Below are 17916 nucleotides of genomic sequence, written 5' to 3'. Positions count from 1 at the left end.
GTGTGGCTTGGCTTCAGAAGCTTCAGTTCCCTGAAGCACATCTGGCCACTGTGTGCATCTCTCCAGCCTGCTTAGGCCTTGCTCATCCCTCCTGGCTGCCCAGACCCCTTGCACTGTTCTGGCGACGAGCACTGGCCACCTGCCCAGAGTCTCAGCCATTGGGCTGGGCTCAGCACAGTGGCCCTTACATTTGGGGTTCATTCCTAGGGCTCAAGGGAGCACTCAGGGGCCATTTTCCAGCCAGATGTCCATGTGTCATTAACCGAGTGACAAGTGGGGGTTGCAGGATAATGTTGGGGGGCTGGGGAAGGCGGGCAGACAGAACAGTAACTTGGTGGGCCAAATTGGTTCTTGCCAGCCAAATAGCTTCTGGAAGTCTGCAGGACTGCTCTTATGTGTCCTCTGGGCATGCCAGCTGCCCCGGCCTCCTCCATCCCTCCACAGAAGCTGCTGTCCCCGCCTTGGGCTGCCCTATCCCTCCAGTGCGGCCGGCACAGTTGGCTGTGGCTTCTATTGCATCTCTGATCCTCAGCTGTCTTTGCTTGTGCCCCCCTCCCTCCTGGGTTCTGTGCCAGCCCAGCCAGCGTGAACAATGCCCCCTTCATGCTCCAGCCTCCTGAATTCTTCCATTCTGTGTGTAATGCACTCTCTCCGTCCTTGCCTCCCTTCCATCTCATCATTTTCGAGCGTTTCATCCCCCAGCCCACACCCCCTCCCTCTCCTGCAAGATCAAGGCACTTAATTGCTAAACCAGCCCAGTACACAGAACTGGGAGCTTACTCAGAAAAATTGACTGTACCAATCTGGGCTGAAGCGCCTCATGTTTATTCTTCTTCCCAGGGAAACATGGTTTATTACTGACACTCAGCCTCTCTGCAGCACGTTTATGCCCGGGGCTCTCAGGCACGTTGATGGGGCTTGAGCCATGCGAACTATTTTATTGTCTAGTCATTTGTCCCCACAAACTTTGTCAGATAGTCTAGCATCAATCTCTGTCTTTCATGGAGGTGGCGAGTTGGCTCAGGAACCATCAACTCCTAGCAGGCCAGGACAACCTTTCCTACATGGAACTTGGAGATGTCAAGTGTCTGGAGGAAGGGAGATGCCCACATGACCCCCCCCCCAAATCCCTCCTCCCCATCACTTTACAACTCCAAGCCTTGAGTTTGGAGTGCAGGCTGGCTGACGCTTTGGAAGTGTCTGTGGTATAACTTGGAGCAGAGGAGAAGGCTAGCTAGTGGGAGAATTTCTATACCCCAACTGCAAGGCGGGTGTAAATGAGACCAAGTTGTTATGCACAGGCCTGGCTTCCTGATTTTTGGCACTCAGAACAGGAACTGGAAGGCTCTGCCATCAACAGCCTATTGGCAGATTATCAGAGTTTAGTCAGCAGCCCTGCTGGAATTAGACAAACAGCCTTCCCTAGAAAGAGCTCCTGTCAGAGGCTCTGACAATAGGTCCCCCATCCAGAAAGTTGAGGGGGGGGGGCGCACCATCCATAAAAAGTGCGGGAGAGGTTTGGAACAAGAACACAATTCTTTGAGCTCAGTTATCCGAGACGGGACCCAGCCGGAGCTTAGGGACTTAGTGCTCAATTCCTGGCCGCTTATGTGTAAGTAAATAATTTCATCTGCTGTTGGGCAATGAAGAAAGCTTTAAATCTCAGCTCCTGTGATCTGTCAGATTCCTCCAACGCAATCTTCTCACTCATCTCTGGGGTTACGGCAGGGGAGGGGGTGCAAGGTTCCTGGGACAGGGCGGCATGGTGTTCTTTTCCTTTCGGTTTATGCCTGTTGTATGGTGTCCCCACCCCACCAGGCTCACACTTGCCAGGGAGGGGCAGCTTGCATGGTGGGAAGGGAAGATGCCCTTCCTCCCTGCTCAGAGATTATAAACCTTCTTTGTCCTCCTAGTTGCTGATGAATTAGACACAGCTCTAGGACCTTGAACCCCAGCCCCAGTTCCTCTACCAACAGCCTTCATAAACTCTGCATACCTGTGTACTTGCTGACCCCAGCCTCAGCAGCCACGTCCCTGAGAGCCAGGATTCCCCGGGACAGGTCACTGGCCTCAGGGTCCATTTCAATGAGGGCGTCAGGCCCCACATCACCATAGGCGTAGTTCGCTATGTAGATAGAGTATCGTCCGGAGCCCTGAGGAAGAAGGGGAGGAGGAGGGTGAGGAGCCCCATATTAGTCCTGGCTTCCCTAGAAGTTGTCCCCTAGCCCAGGGATCATAGCTTTATCAGTGGGTTGAAGTCTGTTCAGCTCCGACCCTGAGAGGTGTTCATCACAAAGGCTGCACGCGAATGATGCTTTCTTCCCGAGCCAGACAACAAAGCAGCCTTCCTTGTTCTATCCTGTTCCAGAAGAACACATCTCTCCCTCTCCCCCACAACCACCTTTTTATAGACAATTTTCTAATGTGCCTCCCTCCAGCTGAGCTCGCTCCAGCTGCCAGCCAGGGTAGCTGCTCAATAAATATTTGCTGATTGATTGATCTACCAGTTCCCATTATTCTCTGTCTCTCTCACTCCCATTCAAGCCCACTCCAGCCAAGATGACAAGCAAATTCCTGAGCCCGCTCCCACTCCTCCTCTCGGGAAAGGCACGATTCCTGGGGTCTTCCATCTACCTTCACTTCCACCCGTCTCCCCATATTATCAAGAGGAGATATTTCAGTTTTGGCCTTTATAATACTGTCTCCTTTTTTTTCTTCCAATCTCAGAGAAGCCCTGGGCACTGGCTTTTCCTTCAGTAGCCGTTCTCTGAAGTCCAAACCCAACAGATAAGATTCCTTTATGCCTGTTATTATAATGGTTACAATGGTATTATTTCTCCATTCTTGGGAATGCTGCTCCTTTCTTCCCAAGAGATACACACGGTTTCTAAATCTGTTTCTAGATCTCCCATTATCTTCTCGTCATTTCTGTCCAGAAGGCATTTCTCCAGCTCTCATGAGCTACAAGGTGTTCTTTGATAAGTTCTGAACCCATAGACCCTGTCCTTAGGTGGAAGGACAGCCAGAGCAGAAAGAGAGAGGGTGAGCTTGAGGTGACAAGGTGACACTGTCATCTCTTCATCTCTTATCCTGTGGCATCTTGATCAGGACGGCCAGGGTCCTCACTCCACACCTTCTTAGGACCATTTTCTCTGAGGCTGAGAGAGCTATTCAGAGATACTCAAGTGTGGGCGACTCGGTGGCTGAGGACAGGGAAAGATGCTCTGAGTTTCCAGGGGCCGCAGAGGGGTCAGAACTACCCAAGTGCATGGCAGATGCAAGGCACAGCGTTTCCTAGGTAGCAGCCTGGAGGCAGGCAACTCGCTATGCCAACTTTAGGAAAGGTTTTCTAGGAAGGGCCTGAGCCAGTAAAGCAGAGGGGGTAGGGAAGAAGAACCTTCCCGGGGCAGAGACAGGAAATAGTCAGTTTGTGGAAAGTATGGCTGGTTTGGTGTCACCAGAGGGTGAAGCACAGGCAGGAAGTGTTAGGAGATGACATTGAGATTGGGAGGCTGTTGCCTAAAGGCCTCACTGCCTCTTCTCTTTGGGTTATTGGACCTCATCCCTGGCACCTGGGAATCAATGCTTCAAAGGTCCCATGACTCAAGTGGTCCCTGGATAGGCACCCCTGATGTCACTTGGGAACCAGTATTAGAACTAAAAAACCCCAGGGTCTACCCCAGACTTGCTTACCAGAATCTATATTTTAATAAAGCCCCGCAGGACACTTAGGCAGACTGAAATTTGGGATGCTTTACGACCCATTGGCTTCTTGATAGAGGAAAACTTTGAAAGGTTCTCACTCTTACCCACCCCAGGTGCTCTGGGTGTGTGTGTGTGTGCGTGCATGTGTGTGCATGCACTGACTGGATGAAGAAGGAAGAAGAAAGCCAAAGGGAAAGGTACACCAGGGTGAACCATTCCTGACTCCACCCACTGCCTAGCAAGAACGTCAGCAAATTAAGTCCACACGGGCTGAAATGCACTCTGCTACAAATTAGGAGATTTATATAATTCAGTTATACCTAGATCCTTACTTGAATTCAGCAGGGGCGTAAAGCAGATAAATACAGACATATTAGAGCTATAGAAGATGGCTGAAGTTCACACGTGAACTTGACAACAGTAATTCTAAAGGGGCAAGGTGATTCCAGGAGGCGTTTCTGGAGCTCCAGGTCTAGAGGAAGGCACAGAGAGGTTTCTGGATTCGGAGTCTAGATCTAACAGCAGAACAGCGGAATCACCTGGAGGACTTGTTAAGTTCAGACCCTGGTCCCCATTCCTAGGGCTTTTGACTCAAAAGATCTGGACTAGGCTAGGTATGTGCATGTCTTACAGACTTTCAGGTGCTGCTGAGGTTGTAGCTTGGTGGTACCGTAGTTTTCTAGCATGAATGAGGTCCTTGGTTCAAAGCCTAGTACAACCAGAAAAAGGGAGAGGGAAACAGAGTCCCTGGACATGTTGCTGCTGCTTACTAGTGACTAGTCTCTGAAAAGCACCAGTCAGAGGCTACTAGCCTAGTCCTGGTTTAGCCTTGGGCACATCCATCAAGGTCTGCAGACTGCCCCTTGCATGTGCTAAATGGGGAGCAAAGCCCCCCCACCCCCAGATTCCTGGCAAGGTGTCTGAGAAGCTGGAATGAGACAATGTATGTGAAAGGTCTCTGAAAAGATAAAAATGCTATATAAACATGAGGCATAATCTTATTGACCAGGGAATGCTTCTTGTAAGAGATCAGCTTGAAGCTTGATCCAGGAAGGTGAGTGAGTGATGGTCAGCTGGAGACAAAGGGCGGGAGGTGCTCCTGCGTTGGAGCAGGGCGTGAGTAAAGAGACGTGAGGCTGGGCAGGGTCAGACTCATCTCAGTACATCATAACCCTGGTCAGTCCCCATGAGTTGAAATGTGTCCCCAGGCTTTATTCCTGGCATTTCTGATTCAGCTGGTCTGGGGGAATACAGCAGGCAGGGTCTGTTCATATTAGCGCACACAGAGTCCGGAGGAGAATGCTGTGTGTCTTATTCTACACTGACCACCATGTTCTCCTGAGACAGGGTTTCTTACTGAACCTGGAACTTGGCCCGCAAGCCCAGTGATCCTCCTGTCTCTAACCCCTACAGCACCAGGATTACAAGCACTTGCAGAACCATGCCTGGCTTTTCACATGGCATCGAGGGATTTTTACTTAGGTCTTTATGTTTGTGCAGCAAGCACTCTTACCTGCAGAGTCATCCCCATAGCCTCTGAATCTTCATTCCTAACGGTATTTATGCCAACAACAGTCTGGGGACGCTAAGAGCTGCTAACCAGCAAGCCCAGCCATCCTCCAGTAGGGGTTGTGGGGGTAAGTGAATGGGGGGGGCTTCAGGAAAGCCTGCCTATTATCATGTACCCAGAGCCAGGGTAGCAGGGGGTGAAGAAGGGTTTGCTCTGCTTTCAGGCAGACAAGAGTTCAATTCTCAGCTGTGCCTGCATTTATTATGTGACCAAGGTCAAGTTGTTTAATTGCTTCAAGCCTTAATTTCCATATCTGTAAAAGGTGATAATGGTAGCTTGTACCCCATGGGCTTATTGTAAAGATTCGGAAAGAAGAGGGCTGTGGACTCCGTGCATGGTTGGCTGCACACGGGTGGGCTGCTTTTGCCTTTTGTCCTTTGCCATTGCCTTTTGTGTTTTCTCTGCCACACTGCATTCCTGTCTCCTAGTTTCTGCCCCGGCCTTGGCCTCCCAGTTCATCCTCTACAATCTGTAGGACCCAGGAGTGGCTATGGTAGAAGCTGGACTCAGAAAGCACCTCTTCCCCTGGTGGTGATCCACTGAAAGGCTTTTTCCAGTTCTCCAAGGCCTTGCAGGATGGAGTGAGGCCAGGCTGGGAGCAGATGGCTTCTGAGCACCGCCCACTGCACAGAGAGGCTACTCCCTCTCCCGTTGCCTTCCCACAGTGCTTTTGTGCCCTGGTGTGCCCTGGTTAAATGCCAGGGTGTGAATGACCTTGTGATGACATAGAGTGCATCTCTGTGACTAACCTCCAGCTCCTCCCTCCAGTTCTGGGAGAACGTCCTACTTTGGCCAGAGTGGGAGGTTAAGTCCTGATGGGGGGGGGGACGGGATGAGTGTGGACAAGATCCCCAGTTGTGACCAGACCTGACACCTATGGCCCTCCACATCCCAGGGCTGTTCAGACCCACCTCACGGTCCCCTCCCACCAGGCAGGAGTCCAGGTGGCATGGATTCAGGTCAGGGCTAAATGTGGCTTCACAGCCCAGCTTGGCTTCTCTTCCCAGCACCAGCTTGTTAAGAAATAAATATTTATACCTGGCACCTGCCTTCTCCTAGGGCCTGGAGGCCCCTGCTGCGAACATTCACACTGAATCCCCAATCCCCTCCCCCCCTGCCATCTCTTGGAGCCCACCCCTTCAGCCCCACAACTGTGGAGCCGGGCAGCAGCTGTGCCCTCGCTGCTGTGATTATTGTTATAGAGCCAAGCAGGTGGGTGGCAGGGGAGCAGGTGACAGGGTAGACAAATCACTTCCCCAGAAGTCTTTGTCTATGGTAGGGCTGCTGGGATCCAGCCCCACGCTCAGCTGGCTGCTCCTCTCGCTGCTTCCAATCCACCATGCTCTCCCATGGTTTGGGTTGGACACTGCTGGGTAGGATGTAGCAGGAAGGTGTTGATGGAACCATTGATGAACTAAGGTTCTAGAACATTCAGGTAACCCTGCCTTGACCGCTTTTGAACGTCACTGAAACATTTGATTGAATAAAGGAATGAATGAATGAATGAGCACCCCGTTTAATATTGTACTTTGCTTCATGTCTTAGACATGTCACAGATCTTATTTTGGATCCCCAGTTGAGCCACTGCTCTTACAAGAGCTTCAGCCTCCCCACCAGAATCCAGTATTCCTGAGGACGACACCCCTTGTTGCTTCCACAACGGTCACTGGGTGGCTGAATGAGAAAACAATGTGAATGATATGTTGTCACCCTGGAAAACTTGGTCCTTAGTATTTTGCTTCTGCTGTGTGTGAGACATTAGGAGCTACCAAGGTGGGACAGCCTTAGGCCCTCTGCTTCCTCCTAGGTCCTCATGGGCCCCTGCACTTACCGTCCTGTCCACACAGGCCACTGAGCGTCCCGCAAAGAGGCTGGCCACTCCACGGGCCACATTGACGTCATCGCTCAGGATGTCTTCCCACCGGTTATTTCGGAATTTGAACAACTTGTCTGTGTATGTGGCCACACCTGGAGAGAGAGGAGGCAAAGATGGCTGGTGGACAATGGGTATGGCACAGGGAATGTCCTGAAATTTGCTACAAGGAGGCTGGGGCCAAAGGTGTCCGGTGGTTAAACGTAGGGAGGCTCTCTGCAGGCAAAGTTCCTTTCAGTTTCCAGTTGTGAACCTGACGATAGCTGTCCCCAGAAGAGGAGCTCAGGCTGAGGAAGACAGCGGTTAGAAGCCTGAGGTTTAGAATCAGTGACCAAAAGTTCCAGTCTCTGTTAGACCTAGATTCTGGCCTTTGGGCAGGTTGCTCAGAATCTCCTAGATTCAGTTTTCTTATCTGTACATGGGAATGACAGTAGCCACGTTCAGGTTTGCTCTGAGCAATGCCTGGATGGCTGCACATGAAGTACTTGGTACAGTGTCCCCTAAGGGTAGCTCTTATTAGATGGAAACGGTTTCCCCCTTCTAAACTCTAGCCGCTCCCAGACATCAGACCCCCAGTTCACAGTCTGTGATTCTGAGAGTCTGGATGTGAATGCTGGTGTGTTAGAGTGAGTGTGTGACTGCGGCATGAGAATGCGTAAGTGTGCAAGCCAGAGTGAATGTGGGCGAATGAGTGTGAAAGGCAAGAGTGTTCAGGATGGATGTGGCAGTGTGAGGAGGAGCACGTGTGTGTAGCTGAGTGTAAGAGAATGTTTGGGGGGTGGTGAGTGTGCACTGGTGGGAGACCGAGAATGGATATGTGAGAACACAAACAAGTGTTCGAGGGTGTGTGATGGCATGTACGAGCATGTGTGAATGCATGTAGCGGTGGTGGCGGCGGCCGTGCTGCCCACACAACCTACCGGGTGGCTCACTCGGGAGAACACCCGTGTGAGGAGCTGGGAGGCTGACTGTGTCTGCGGAGCCACAGAGGCAGGTCTAACGATGCTCTGTCTTAGCAGGGCTACTGTGGTGTGTGTCGCATCTGTGTGTGTGTCTGTGCATCTTTCTCTCTGTGTGTATATATGTGTGAGTGTGTGTGTGTGTGTGTGTGTGTGTGTGTGTGTGTGTGCATACGTGCTCACACGGACGTGTGTATAGTCTGAGGTGATGCTAAGTTTTTTTTTTTTTTTTATCCTTTTCCAGCCTCACTTTGCTCATCTGAGAAAGATACACCATGGCTGTCCTCACTCAGTGTGACCGTGGTGGCAACTGTGAGAACACACACATACCGCTTGGTCACAGGTCAGACAGGGCGAGAGAGCACAGTGACAGCTTTGCACCCCTGCAGGGACATAGCCCCTGGCTGAAATCCCTGGGGGCCTAGTGTGTTTAGAGACCTAGATGCTTCCCTCATCTTCTAAGAAGGAAGCCTGGTATGAACAGTGTTGATTATATAACACCCCCAGCAGGGACTGGGGGCGGCACCCCCTAATTAAACACATTAATATTTCTGCAGCGAAACATGAATATTCACACTAAGTGAGATAAATAAAGCTTATAAATAACTCACATCAGCTCAGGACAGGTTTTGTTATGTAGTGAATTGCTCACAAACTTAAAAAAAATGCTGGAGGCTTCTAGAGTGTTCTGGACTCAGACCTGTGTGAAGTGATTTGTGCTTGGCTGCCATCGCTATGACCATGTGAGGTGGGAGCAGGTTCACCTCCGCTTGCAGCTCCCCAGGGGTTTCTTAAGGTTGTACCTGAAGGTCCCCAGCCTTCCCAGCAGAGAGCATTCCTTGTCCATCTCATTCTTACTGGTGCCTCCTTAACTCTCCTACGTACGTCCTAAAATGACATCAAATACTGTCCACCAAAGCTTGGTGAGGCCAACCCTGGTTCCTGTGATTAGCCTGGACAAGACCCTCCAAGCTTGGGAAAGATTGCACAACAGCCCAAATTTCGAGGCCTCTCAATAGTTATCAAATTATTAAAAATTCGAAAAGATTGCAACAAATTGTCTGCTTAATTTCACTGATCACAACCTCTTCCAGACGTCCTTGGCCTTGGAGCCCTTCTTTGGAGACTGTCCAGGAGCTAAATGGTCTCTGGCTTCGCTAGTCGCTGTCTAGGGTGCTGAAGTCTGAGCAGGCTTTGGGGCTCAGTAGCCAAGGAATTTGGATGTCTTGTCCTGTTGGTCCATCCCTCTCTCAGGTCCTGTGCCTTCTGGGCTCACCAGAGATGCCCAGAAGAATAAACTAATTAAGGTAAAATGTGCAACAGCGATGTGGAGCCTTGTAGATCATAAATGGGAACGGCAAAATCAATGGTAGCCTCTCTGCAGGCTGAGGCCCTGAGGCCCGGGCGACAGGAGGGTTGGGAGCCCGTGATTTAGGAAGAGCAAATGCGCTGGCAGCTGCAACCTGGGTAATTAGGTGTGTCAGGAAGACAGATAAACAGTGGGCTGCGTGGGTCGATGGCACAAGGCAATAACCACCCAGCACTGGCCCCCGGCCCGAGTCAGTGCTGAGGTGGTCTTGCCTCCTGTTCCTGTAGCTGCGCTTTGTCCCAGGGTCCCACACTAAAGTGGGCCAGCACTCAGAGAGAGGTAGGGTGGGAAGTGGAAGGAGACTCTCCTGAGTCTCTGGAGGGAGACTGAAAGAATAGGGGCCCAGGAAAAGGATGGGCAGGGAGGGGACTCTGGGGGTCAGTGTCACAGAGGCCAGTCTGGGGACATCTAGGCACTGAGGTCACCACCAAACAGCTGGGTGGCTTTGAGACAGCCAGCAATATCCATTTGTGGGATGATCTTGGGGCGCCACATATGTATCCTTCTCTCTTAGTTATGAAATGGGATAACGGGAATGGCTACCTCTCCATCAGGTTGTTTATAAGCGCAGGTTAACGAATGTCTGTAAAGTGCTTCCAATAATGCCAGACACAGGATAAATTCCATAAACAATCAGAGCCTCTCTGTCCAGCGCTTCCCCTTCCTCCAGGGAATTACAGGGCATGACCGGGCCAGTCTTCAACAAACCACATCCCAGGAGGCAACTGTGACATTAAGTTCCAAATGCCTCACAAGACTTAGTCAATGGAGAGCCAGCAGAGCAGTGATGTCCCCGGGGGAGAAAGAACTAGTTCAGACAAAGGATGTGTTTGGAAAGAACGAACTCGTACTCACATGGTCTCTGGTGGAATACCTGACCTCTTCTTCCTCCCTCTATCCCAGAGTGAAGAGGGAAACTCTGCCCGTGCTCCTTTGTTGGTGCTCCCCTGGCAGTGCTCCCCATCTAGCATCCTTAGCTTCTTCCAGAATCTCCCCGAGAAGATTTGTGCCACACAGATAAATCATGGCTCAGGTATCAACTTCTCTACATGAAGTTGCACAGATACTATCAGATGGTAATGCCCAGCTCTGAATTGGCGCGATGTGGCAAAGCCCTCTCAGCCAGTGTTACAAGGCTAGTCCTTAGCTCTGGGTCCTTAGCTAAGGCCAAGGTGGTGAACTCTGGGACCCAGTACTCCTGGGTGTCATTTCTCAAGAGCTGTTCACCTTGTTCTTGTTTTGTTTTCCTCTTGAGACAGGGTCTCTTGCTGGCCTAGAGCATGCCTAGTAGGGCAGGCTGGCTGGCCAGTGAGCCTCAGGCATTTACTTGTCTCCACTGTCCTGGTGCTGGGATTACAAGCGGGTGGCATTGCACCTGGCTTATTTATGTGGGTTCCGTAGAATGAACTCAGAAGCACTTTACTGATTCATCTCCCTAGTCCCCAGTTCTTGTTTTTGAAACATGGTCTCTTATAACCCAGACTATCCTCAAAATTTACTATGTAGCTAAGGATGGCCCCGAACTCCTCATCTTTCCTCTGGCTCCTCATGGCTGAAAGCATAGAGATCTGTCACAACATCGAGCTTTTACTGTACTCTATGGTGGTGTTTTGGTGGCCTCGATCCAGGCATGCTGCTCACTGGTCACGTGGGGCGGGACACAACACAGACTGTCTGGGGAATGTAGTTTCTGAGCTTGCCTTAAAATGGAGCCAAGCTGGGGCAGCCGAGAAGCAGGACTCTGCATCTAATGGAAAGTAGGCCGGGGGTCCAGAGACCTGAGAATCCATTTCAGGGCCTGAAGAAAGGGTGGAGTTTCAGAAACAAATAAGATGACGTGCATTGAAACACATCTCAGACTTAATGGGGCACAGGAAGCTTCTGGAGATGGTGTGATATGGGCATTGGGCCGGCAGGTGTTGAATAAAGCTTAAATTTTTCCGAGGGCTCAACAAATTCCAAAGCTTTCAGCACAGGCATTAGGTTATGGGGAGTGAGGCACAGGGCCTCTGGTTGCATCTGGAGCCAGCCTGGCTGAAGGAGCTGTTGGGCAAGAGGTGCATCTCCAGAGAGCAGATAGCCCATCTGTTGTGTAGGCAGAGGAGGCCGGAAGAGCAGCCTGGCCAGATCCTCTCTCTCTAGCATGGTGACTGACACCTCATTTCCTCTCTGGGAGGTTACGAGTGTCCCTGCAGAACACAGAGTGTCTCTTCAGGTGTGACACAGCCCAGAAGCTGTAAAGGAAGAGTTAGAAATCCAAGTCTGTAAAAATGAAAGTTTTACACATTACAAAAACCCACTCTGAGCGAGGCCAAAAGAAAAATGACAAGCCAAGGAAAACCAACCACAACGTGTGTTTCAGACAAAGGGCTAATTTTCCTAATTTATAAAGAGGTGTTCCATATCAATAAGAAAAAGACCAATAGTCAATAGGAAAAAAAATGGGCAAAGGCTAGGCATAGACAAGAGAGTCAAATATATAAAAATATTCTCGGCCTCACTCATTTAAGAAAAATGAAAATTAAAACCACTCTTGGAAATCAATTTTTTTCCTATCAGATTGGCAAATACGGAAAAGGGAGTTGATGAAGTGTTGTTGAGCCTTAGGTGTTTGCTCACCAGACACCCCAGCGGTGAGGTGAGCCTGCCCCCAGGGAGGGCAGTCTGGCACTCCGAGCTGCATGTGTGTATTCCTTTGACATGGTCACTCTGTTTCTGTCCATTTATCTTAAACATATCCATGCAATCATGGGTCATCCATCGAGTGACATTCTGTGTAAGGAGAAAAGAGTTGAATTGCATGCAAGCAATCCCAGCGTTCATCCACTGAGAAGTGATTCAATTAATGACATATCTATCTATACATGGGAGCACTATACAGCCATAAGAGAGTGCGGGGGTCCTTCTGTGTGTTGTTGTGAAGCAATATTCGAAGTGTGTTAGAAATGCAAACAACAGAGCTGTGATCAGGATCTGCTGTGTGCACACAAGATGGGGAAGTGTGTGACGCAGAGCCGGGGGTTAATAGAGATATTTTAATGTAGGTCTAAGCATAGGGTTAAAACAGAGGCGCTCAGAAGGAAGGCAAGACACACCCAAAAGCACGGCTGAGAACTTTCCAAAGAAGAGTCATAGAAAGTTAGTGTGGGCATGGCCACCTCCAGGGAAAGCCTCCGAGGCCGTGGACCACAACAGCGTTTTGCAGTTTGCAAGTTCGAGGCCCATCTTTTTAACTGAATGGGTACAAAGAGAGTAAACACTTCATTCATGCTGACCCACCCACTACCACACTACCAGTCAAGGCCATGTGGTGACAGGGTGTGTCAGGGTAGGAACTCCAGAGGATGGATCTGTTTAAGAACTAAGAGGTCCCGGGCTCACAGAATCGGAGGAAGGCCCTGGCTGCCTCCTGTCCCCTACCTGTCTGGTGCACACTCCCATGGAAACTCTGGCTTGTCTTTTCTCAGAACAGTTCAGCACAGGTGGGTTTCCAGGACCTGGCCTTCTTGGGACTGGTTAGTTCTCTTCGGTTCTCTCTCCAATTCTCAAGCCTTGCCCCGAGCCCACTCAGGACCTTCAGATGACAGTCTTCCTCTCCACCTAGCCTTTTTGCTGCTAAGATCTCTCTGCCGTGGCAAGGATGGAGCCTACTACCTTCTCTGGCCTTCCGTGGCCACAGAATCTCCCTGTACTGTCAAGGAGTATTGAGAAAATGCAGGTGCAAACTACATCCTTTTCATCCCTTTTCCCCCCAGTTCTTCATGTGAGAGTCTATATTTGACCATAAGTGACAGGCACCTCTGAGTTCTAGAGTCCAGGGCTGAGCCAGACAATGTATGAGAACAGGACAGAGCTAGCATATGACTCACTTCCAGACTCAGGTAAGAGTTATGAAGGCACTAAGCCAGTTAAAGAAATAAGGGAGTAATTTGAGATAAGGTGCCTCTTAGAGGGACCTTACTTGAAGAGTGAGCCCTGGAAAAGCACTTCAGGCATGAGGAACAGCAAGTCTGAGCTTCAGGTAAAGATGTAGTAAGTAGGAGAAAGTGGGGAAAGGCTAGCACAGTAATTTGGCTATATCAGGAAGGGTTGCAGGCAACCCTAAAGACCTTGATAATGGTCTGTAGGTCACTGGACAGAGGAGGCTGTATGGTACCTGTTCTATAGATGAGCCAAGACAGAAGGGTCAAGATCTTATCTAAGGTCACCCAGAAAAGTTTGCATAAACTGACTCCCAGTGGATATTGTAGGGACATTAGTGCTAACATCCTGAACCTGGCTGAGAGACACTGTCAACCACACAAAGGTGACTGGCTAAGGCTCTCAAAGAAGCTCTCAGGACCCTCACCGAGGGCAGGGAAGCAATGGCTGAGTGCTGTCTGGGCTGGGCCCAAGGAAGTGCTGACATGATACAAATGTCCCTGCTCCATGCCCACCCCATGTTGATGAATCAATGGATCATTCAACTACAAAATTAACTGAAACCCACAGACAGTCCTCAAACCCACAGAAGGTCATTGGGAGGGGCACATGAGGTGGAGGCCTCTGGGCACTGTCATCTTGCCTATACCCCAGGTGCTCTGGTGTCTCTCTCCTAGAGCCAGATATTTTGGACTGTGGTGTTGTGACATCTCTCTTGGCTTTCTTCTGTTTGGACAGGGACTCACTTGCTTCTTCTTCCTGAGACTTATTTAGTCAAATTTTAATTAAGCTCTTGGGATTAGTAAAGACCTAGCTGGGGTCACTGGGAGTCACACAGTGGCCCTTTCTCTTGCCTAGGGTCACCCAGAGAAGTTTTCCTGGACTGACTCCCAGAGGATATTGTAGGTACTTTGAGGAACATTAGTGTCAACATCCCAAACTTGGCTGAGGGAGAGTTTAGAGAGTTTAGTTATGGGGTTTAGAGATCAGGGACTGGGAGAGGATGCCAGATGCTGAGAAAAACCAGACTGTACTGGGAAAAACAGGAAGGAATCCTCAATGCTTAGAACAGTGCCAGCACATAGTAGGTGGCCACTAGCAACTTGTCCAGAAAGTAAGAACATTTATGGGCAGTGCTCATTGTTTGGCTGTCCACAGACTTGGGATGATTCCCAGGTAGTGAGCCCTCTTGGGCTGCAGTGTGGCCGTGGGAGTTCAGTGCTAACAGCCTGGTAATGGGTCCCATCCTATTCAGCCTTCTAACTTGATGGTTGCAGATGGAGGTTGTCAATCCTGCACCCTGACCCCCCCCCCCAAAAAAAAAACCTCTACAAAACTTTTCTCTGGGATTCACTAAGAACATGAAAGGTACCCTCCCAGTTCTTTGTCTTGGAGGAAGCTGTCCCTTCCTCTGGCTTCCTGCCAAAGAGTACAATTAGGACAGTTGTCCTGTCCCTGTGTCCTGGGATTCCAGGGCCTTCCTGGGGACCCGTCCCTTCTGCAGGCATCCTAGATTCTGCTTCTCTTCTGACCTTGCCCCACATTAAAGAGTTGATCAGCCCATCAATTAATCTCGTCCTAATCCAATCTCGGCTTGGTGGAGAGAGGGCAGTAAATCCAGCTGGGTAATCATGCCCTGATATTTGTGTTGGGATAATTACCATCTCTCAGGCCTCACTCGGTGGCAAGATGAGATGAAAACCCATAAAACACCACTCAGGGCTGTGGCTCATTGTTTCTTGGCGGTACAAGACTGGCTTCCAGCCAGCCAGCCTGCCCACCCCTGCCCCTGGCACAGGGCCCCAACCTTTTCCCCTCTCATTCATGCAACTGGCTGAACTCAAACTCCAGGAGCAGCCTGGGCAGGATGCTGGTTTGGGATCGGCAGTGGAAAGCCTGTGGGTGTTGGTGGGCAGTGTTGGGGGGCAGGGTCCCCTAGCCAGGCACTAGATAGCCTTCTGGACCTTGGAGGAGAGCTGAGGACAGCATTTGCTTGTGGAAATCAAAACCACAGATTAGACCAAGATTTGGCTATTATCTGGAAGTGTCCTGTGCAAAGCCAACCTCACCTTTAGGGGGAGGCCCTGTTGGGATACTGTGCTGGGTTTGGGTGAGTTATCTTAACTTCTTAACACTCTAGTTTCTTCAATGTAATATAAGACTGCTAATTCCTTCCTAACCAGACTGCTGGAAGGCTGACTGAGATAAAGCACTGAGGGTTGGGGGCCAGGGCCTGGCACACGGAAGGTGTTCTCTATATTAGTCACGATTAGCCTAGTGGACATCAGTTTCCTGACTACTCAGTGTGATCTCTGGGCCATCTGCACCTGGTAGCCCCAGGAGCTGGTGGTCAGGAACGGCAGGCTCATGTCTAGACTAGAGGAGCCAGGATGCATTTATGTAGGCCCTCTCTTAACAGGGATGCACATGGCGGTGTGAAAAGAGTTGGAGGAAGCTCCAAGAACTCCAAGGTCAACCTTCCTCAGAGTTGTGTGCCCATCACTGCCCGGATACCCAGAGTCTCTGCCTGGCACATAGGAATCTGTGGGAGGAATCCTTGCACTTGGCTGAAGGCTGAGAAAGCAAAACCTAGAAGGTCTTTAAAGCATTGAGAAGAACCTAGGGCAGTATGGGGATAGTCCAGGGGCACCTGTTGATTCAGGAGTGGTTCAGATGAGCTGGAGGACTACACAGGAGAGGAGGGATGGCAGGAGAGGAAGAAGAGGAATGAGGAGCAGGAAAGAAGAGGAAGTCACCTCAGGCCAAGGGAGAAAACGATGCTCAGTCTGTGGGAAAAGATTCTTTTTCATGCCCTTCTGTCTCAGTCCAGGGTCCCGAGGATGAAACTTCAAACTCCATCACAGGAGATGAAGGGTCATCCTCGAGTCTCTGTCCAGTACAGGAGGTCTTGGAGGAAGAGGAGACAGGCTAAGAAAGGGCTATCAGTGAAGGGAAGAGGTATCTGGGGCAGGAAGAGAACTGACGACCTGACCCTCACCTGAGAAGGCGTTATTGGTGTTGAGAAAGTAGATCTCCTCACGGCCATCCCCATCGATGTCACAGGCTGTGACCCCAATGGCGTTGCCCTGCCGGTCCCTCAGAGCATAGTAGGGTGAGCTGCGCTCGTCCACTGCAATGTTCACGAGACGTTTCTGGGCCCGATTGTACTTCAGAACCAGGTTGGGACCGTTGTACCTGGAGAAGGAGCAAGAAGACGGTTTTGAGGGTGAGTGGCTAGATCTGTCCAGTTGGTTGTACCTTGAGCAATTTGGCCCATGGTATACACAGGAAGGAGCTTTGCTGCAGGAAACCCTGGATCAGAAAGAAACTGAGGCTAGAGAAAAGTGGATCAGAGCCATGTAGAACACAGTTCAAGGAGTGGGCTGGGCAAAGGGAGTGGGCAGTCCCAACTAAGGGTCTTGACATTTTACCTTGTTAATTTCTTGGTAAAAGGCATTTTCCCACGGATGACCTCATTAATTTAAAAAACAACATGATGTCGACAAAAACCCAGGCAAGACTGGTGTGGGAGGCTATGCTGCTAGAAACGCACTTCACAAGGAGAAACAGATGAGGTCCCTCAGTGAAGCTCAGAGGAGCTGAGTAGAACTTCCCGAGGGAAAACAGCTTCCAGGCACCTTTCTGCTGCTCTTCTGGGACCTCCTACTCCCAATCCCCTCCCTGAGAGTGACCCCCAGGGAAGCTGTGTGACTGAATCTAGACAACTGTCGGCTAGGAAGAAGCACCAGTTCCTGGGATGAGAGACTACCCATCTCGGGGTTGAGGGTTACCAGGCAAACCTGCTGGATCGTTTTCTAGAGAGTTGGGATGAAAGTTGAAGCTGCCCATCGCTCACGCCTGTCTCTCCTGAACCCACGCAGCCCTCCTTGTCACAGGAAGCTCCAGGTATGTTGCTGCTTTAGGGGCTTCGCATTTGCTGTGCCCTCTAGGTGAGACGCTGGTCTAGACAGCCCTATGGCTGGCCCCCTTCCAGACGTTCTCTAAGCCCTCGCTGACCTTACTCCCTGCATCTGTGTCTCTGCCCCCCCCCTCCGCATGCAGCCCCACAGCTCTAGCCGTCTGTGTTCTGGTTCATCTTTTCCTGCTCTCTGTGGTTCCACTGGAACGTTGGCTCAGTGAGGATAGAACCTTCTCTTCATGTTGTGTTCAGCGGCACCAGACATGTAGTAGGTGCTCAGTAAATATTTATTGCGTGAAATCTCTGAGTCCTGTGGGCTCGAGTGTCCCATGACTCTGGCTTTCCCATCACCTTTCCGTCTGGGGGAACTGAGGGAACAAAGATTCTCCCAGGCAGCATGGCTGAGCATGATGCCTCCGGCTTCAGAACGGCAGCCTGCCAGGATCTCCGGAGAAACCCACATACCCCATTCACCAGAGCCTGCCAGTTAGCCTGTGTTTTCAGCTGGGTGGTGCATCCACCATGAGCTGGTTTAGATGACCCAGGGAGGATAGTCAGCTCTTGTAGGTCTTTGGGAGAAATCTCTTCTTAGGCCTGAAA

The 17916-nt window shown here is 50.6% G+C and overlaps 1 protein-coding gene across 2 annotated transcripts in view; it reads right to left on the bottom strand.

Moving 5' to 3' along the window:
* CRTAC1 (cartilage acidic protein 1) overlaps positions 1–17916 on the bottom strand; it is a gene marked incomplete at both ends in the record, with an annotated part of 140683 nt that overhangs the window by 31378 nt on the left and 91389 nt on the right. For both annotated transcript variants that reach the window (XM_080912174.1, XM_080912175.1), the window contains 3 exons: positions 1997–2153; positions 7107–7243; positions 16396–16592. In XM_080912174.1, the coding sequence (XP_080768300.1) occupies positions 1997–2153; positions 7107–7243; positions 16396–16592 (491 nt within the window). The remainder of the gene's footprint in view (positions 1–1996; positions 2154–7106; positions 7244–16395; positions 16593–17916) is intronic.

Source organism: Micromys minutus, assembly GCF_963924665.1.
Source record: "Micromys minutus genome assembly, chromosome: 2".
In the NCBI taxonomy this organism is placed as follows: Eukaryota; Metazoa; Chordata; class Mammalia; order Rodentia; family Muridae; genus Micromys; species Micromys minutus.
The sequence above is the reverse complement of the archived record's forward strand: the minus strand, read 5'-3'. Positions and strand labels throughout refer to the sequence as shown.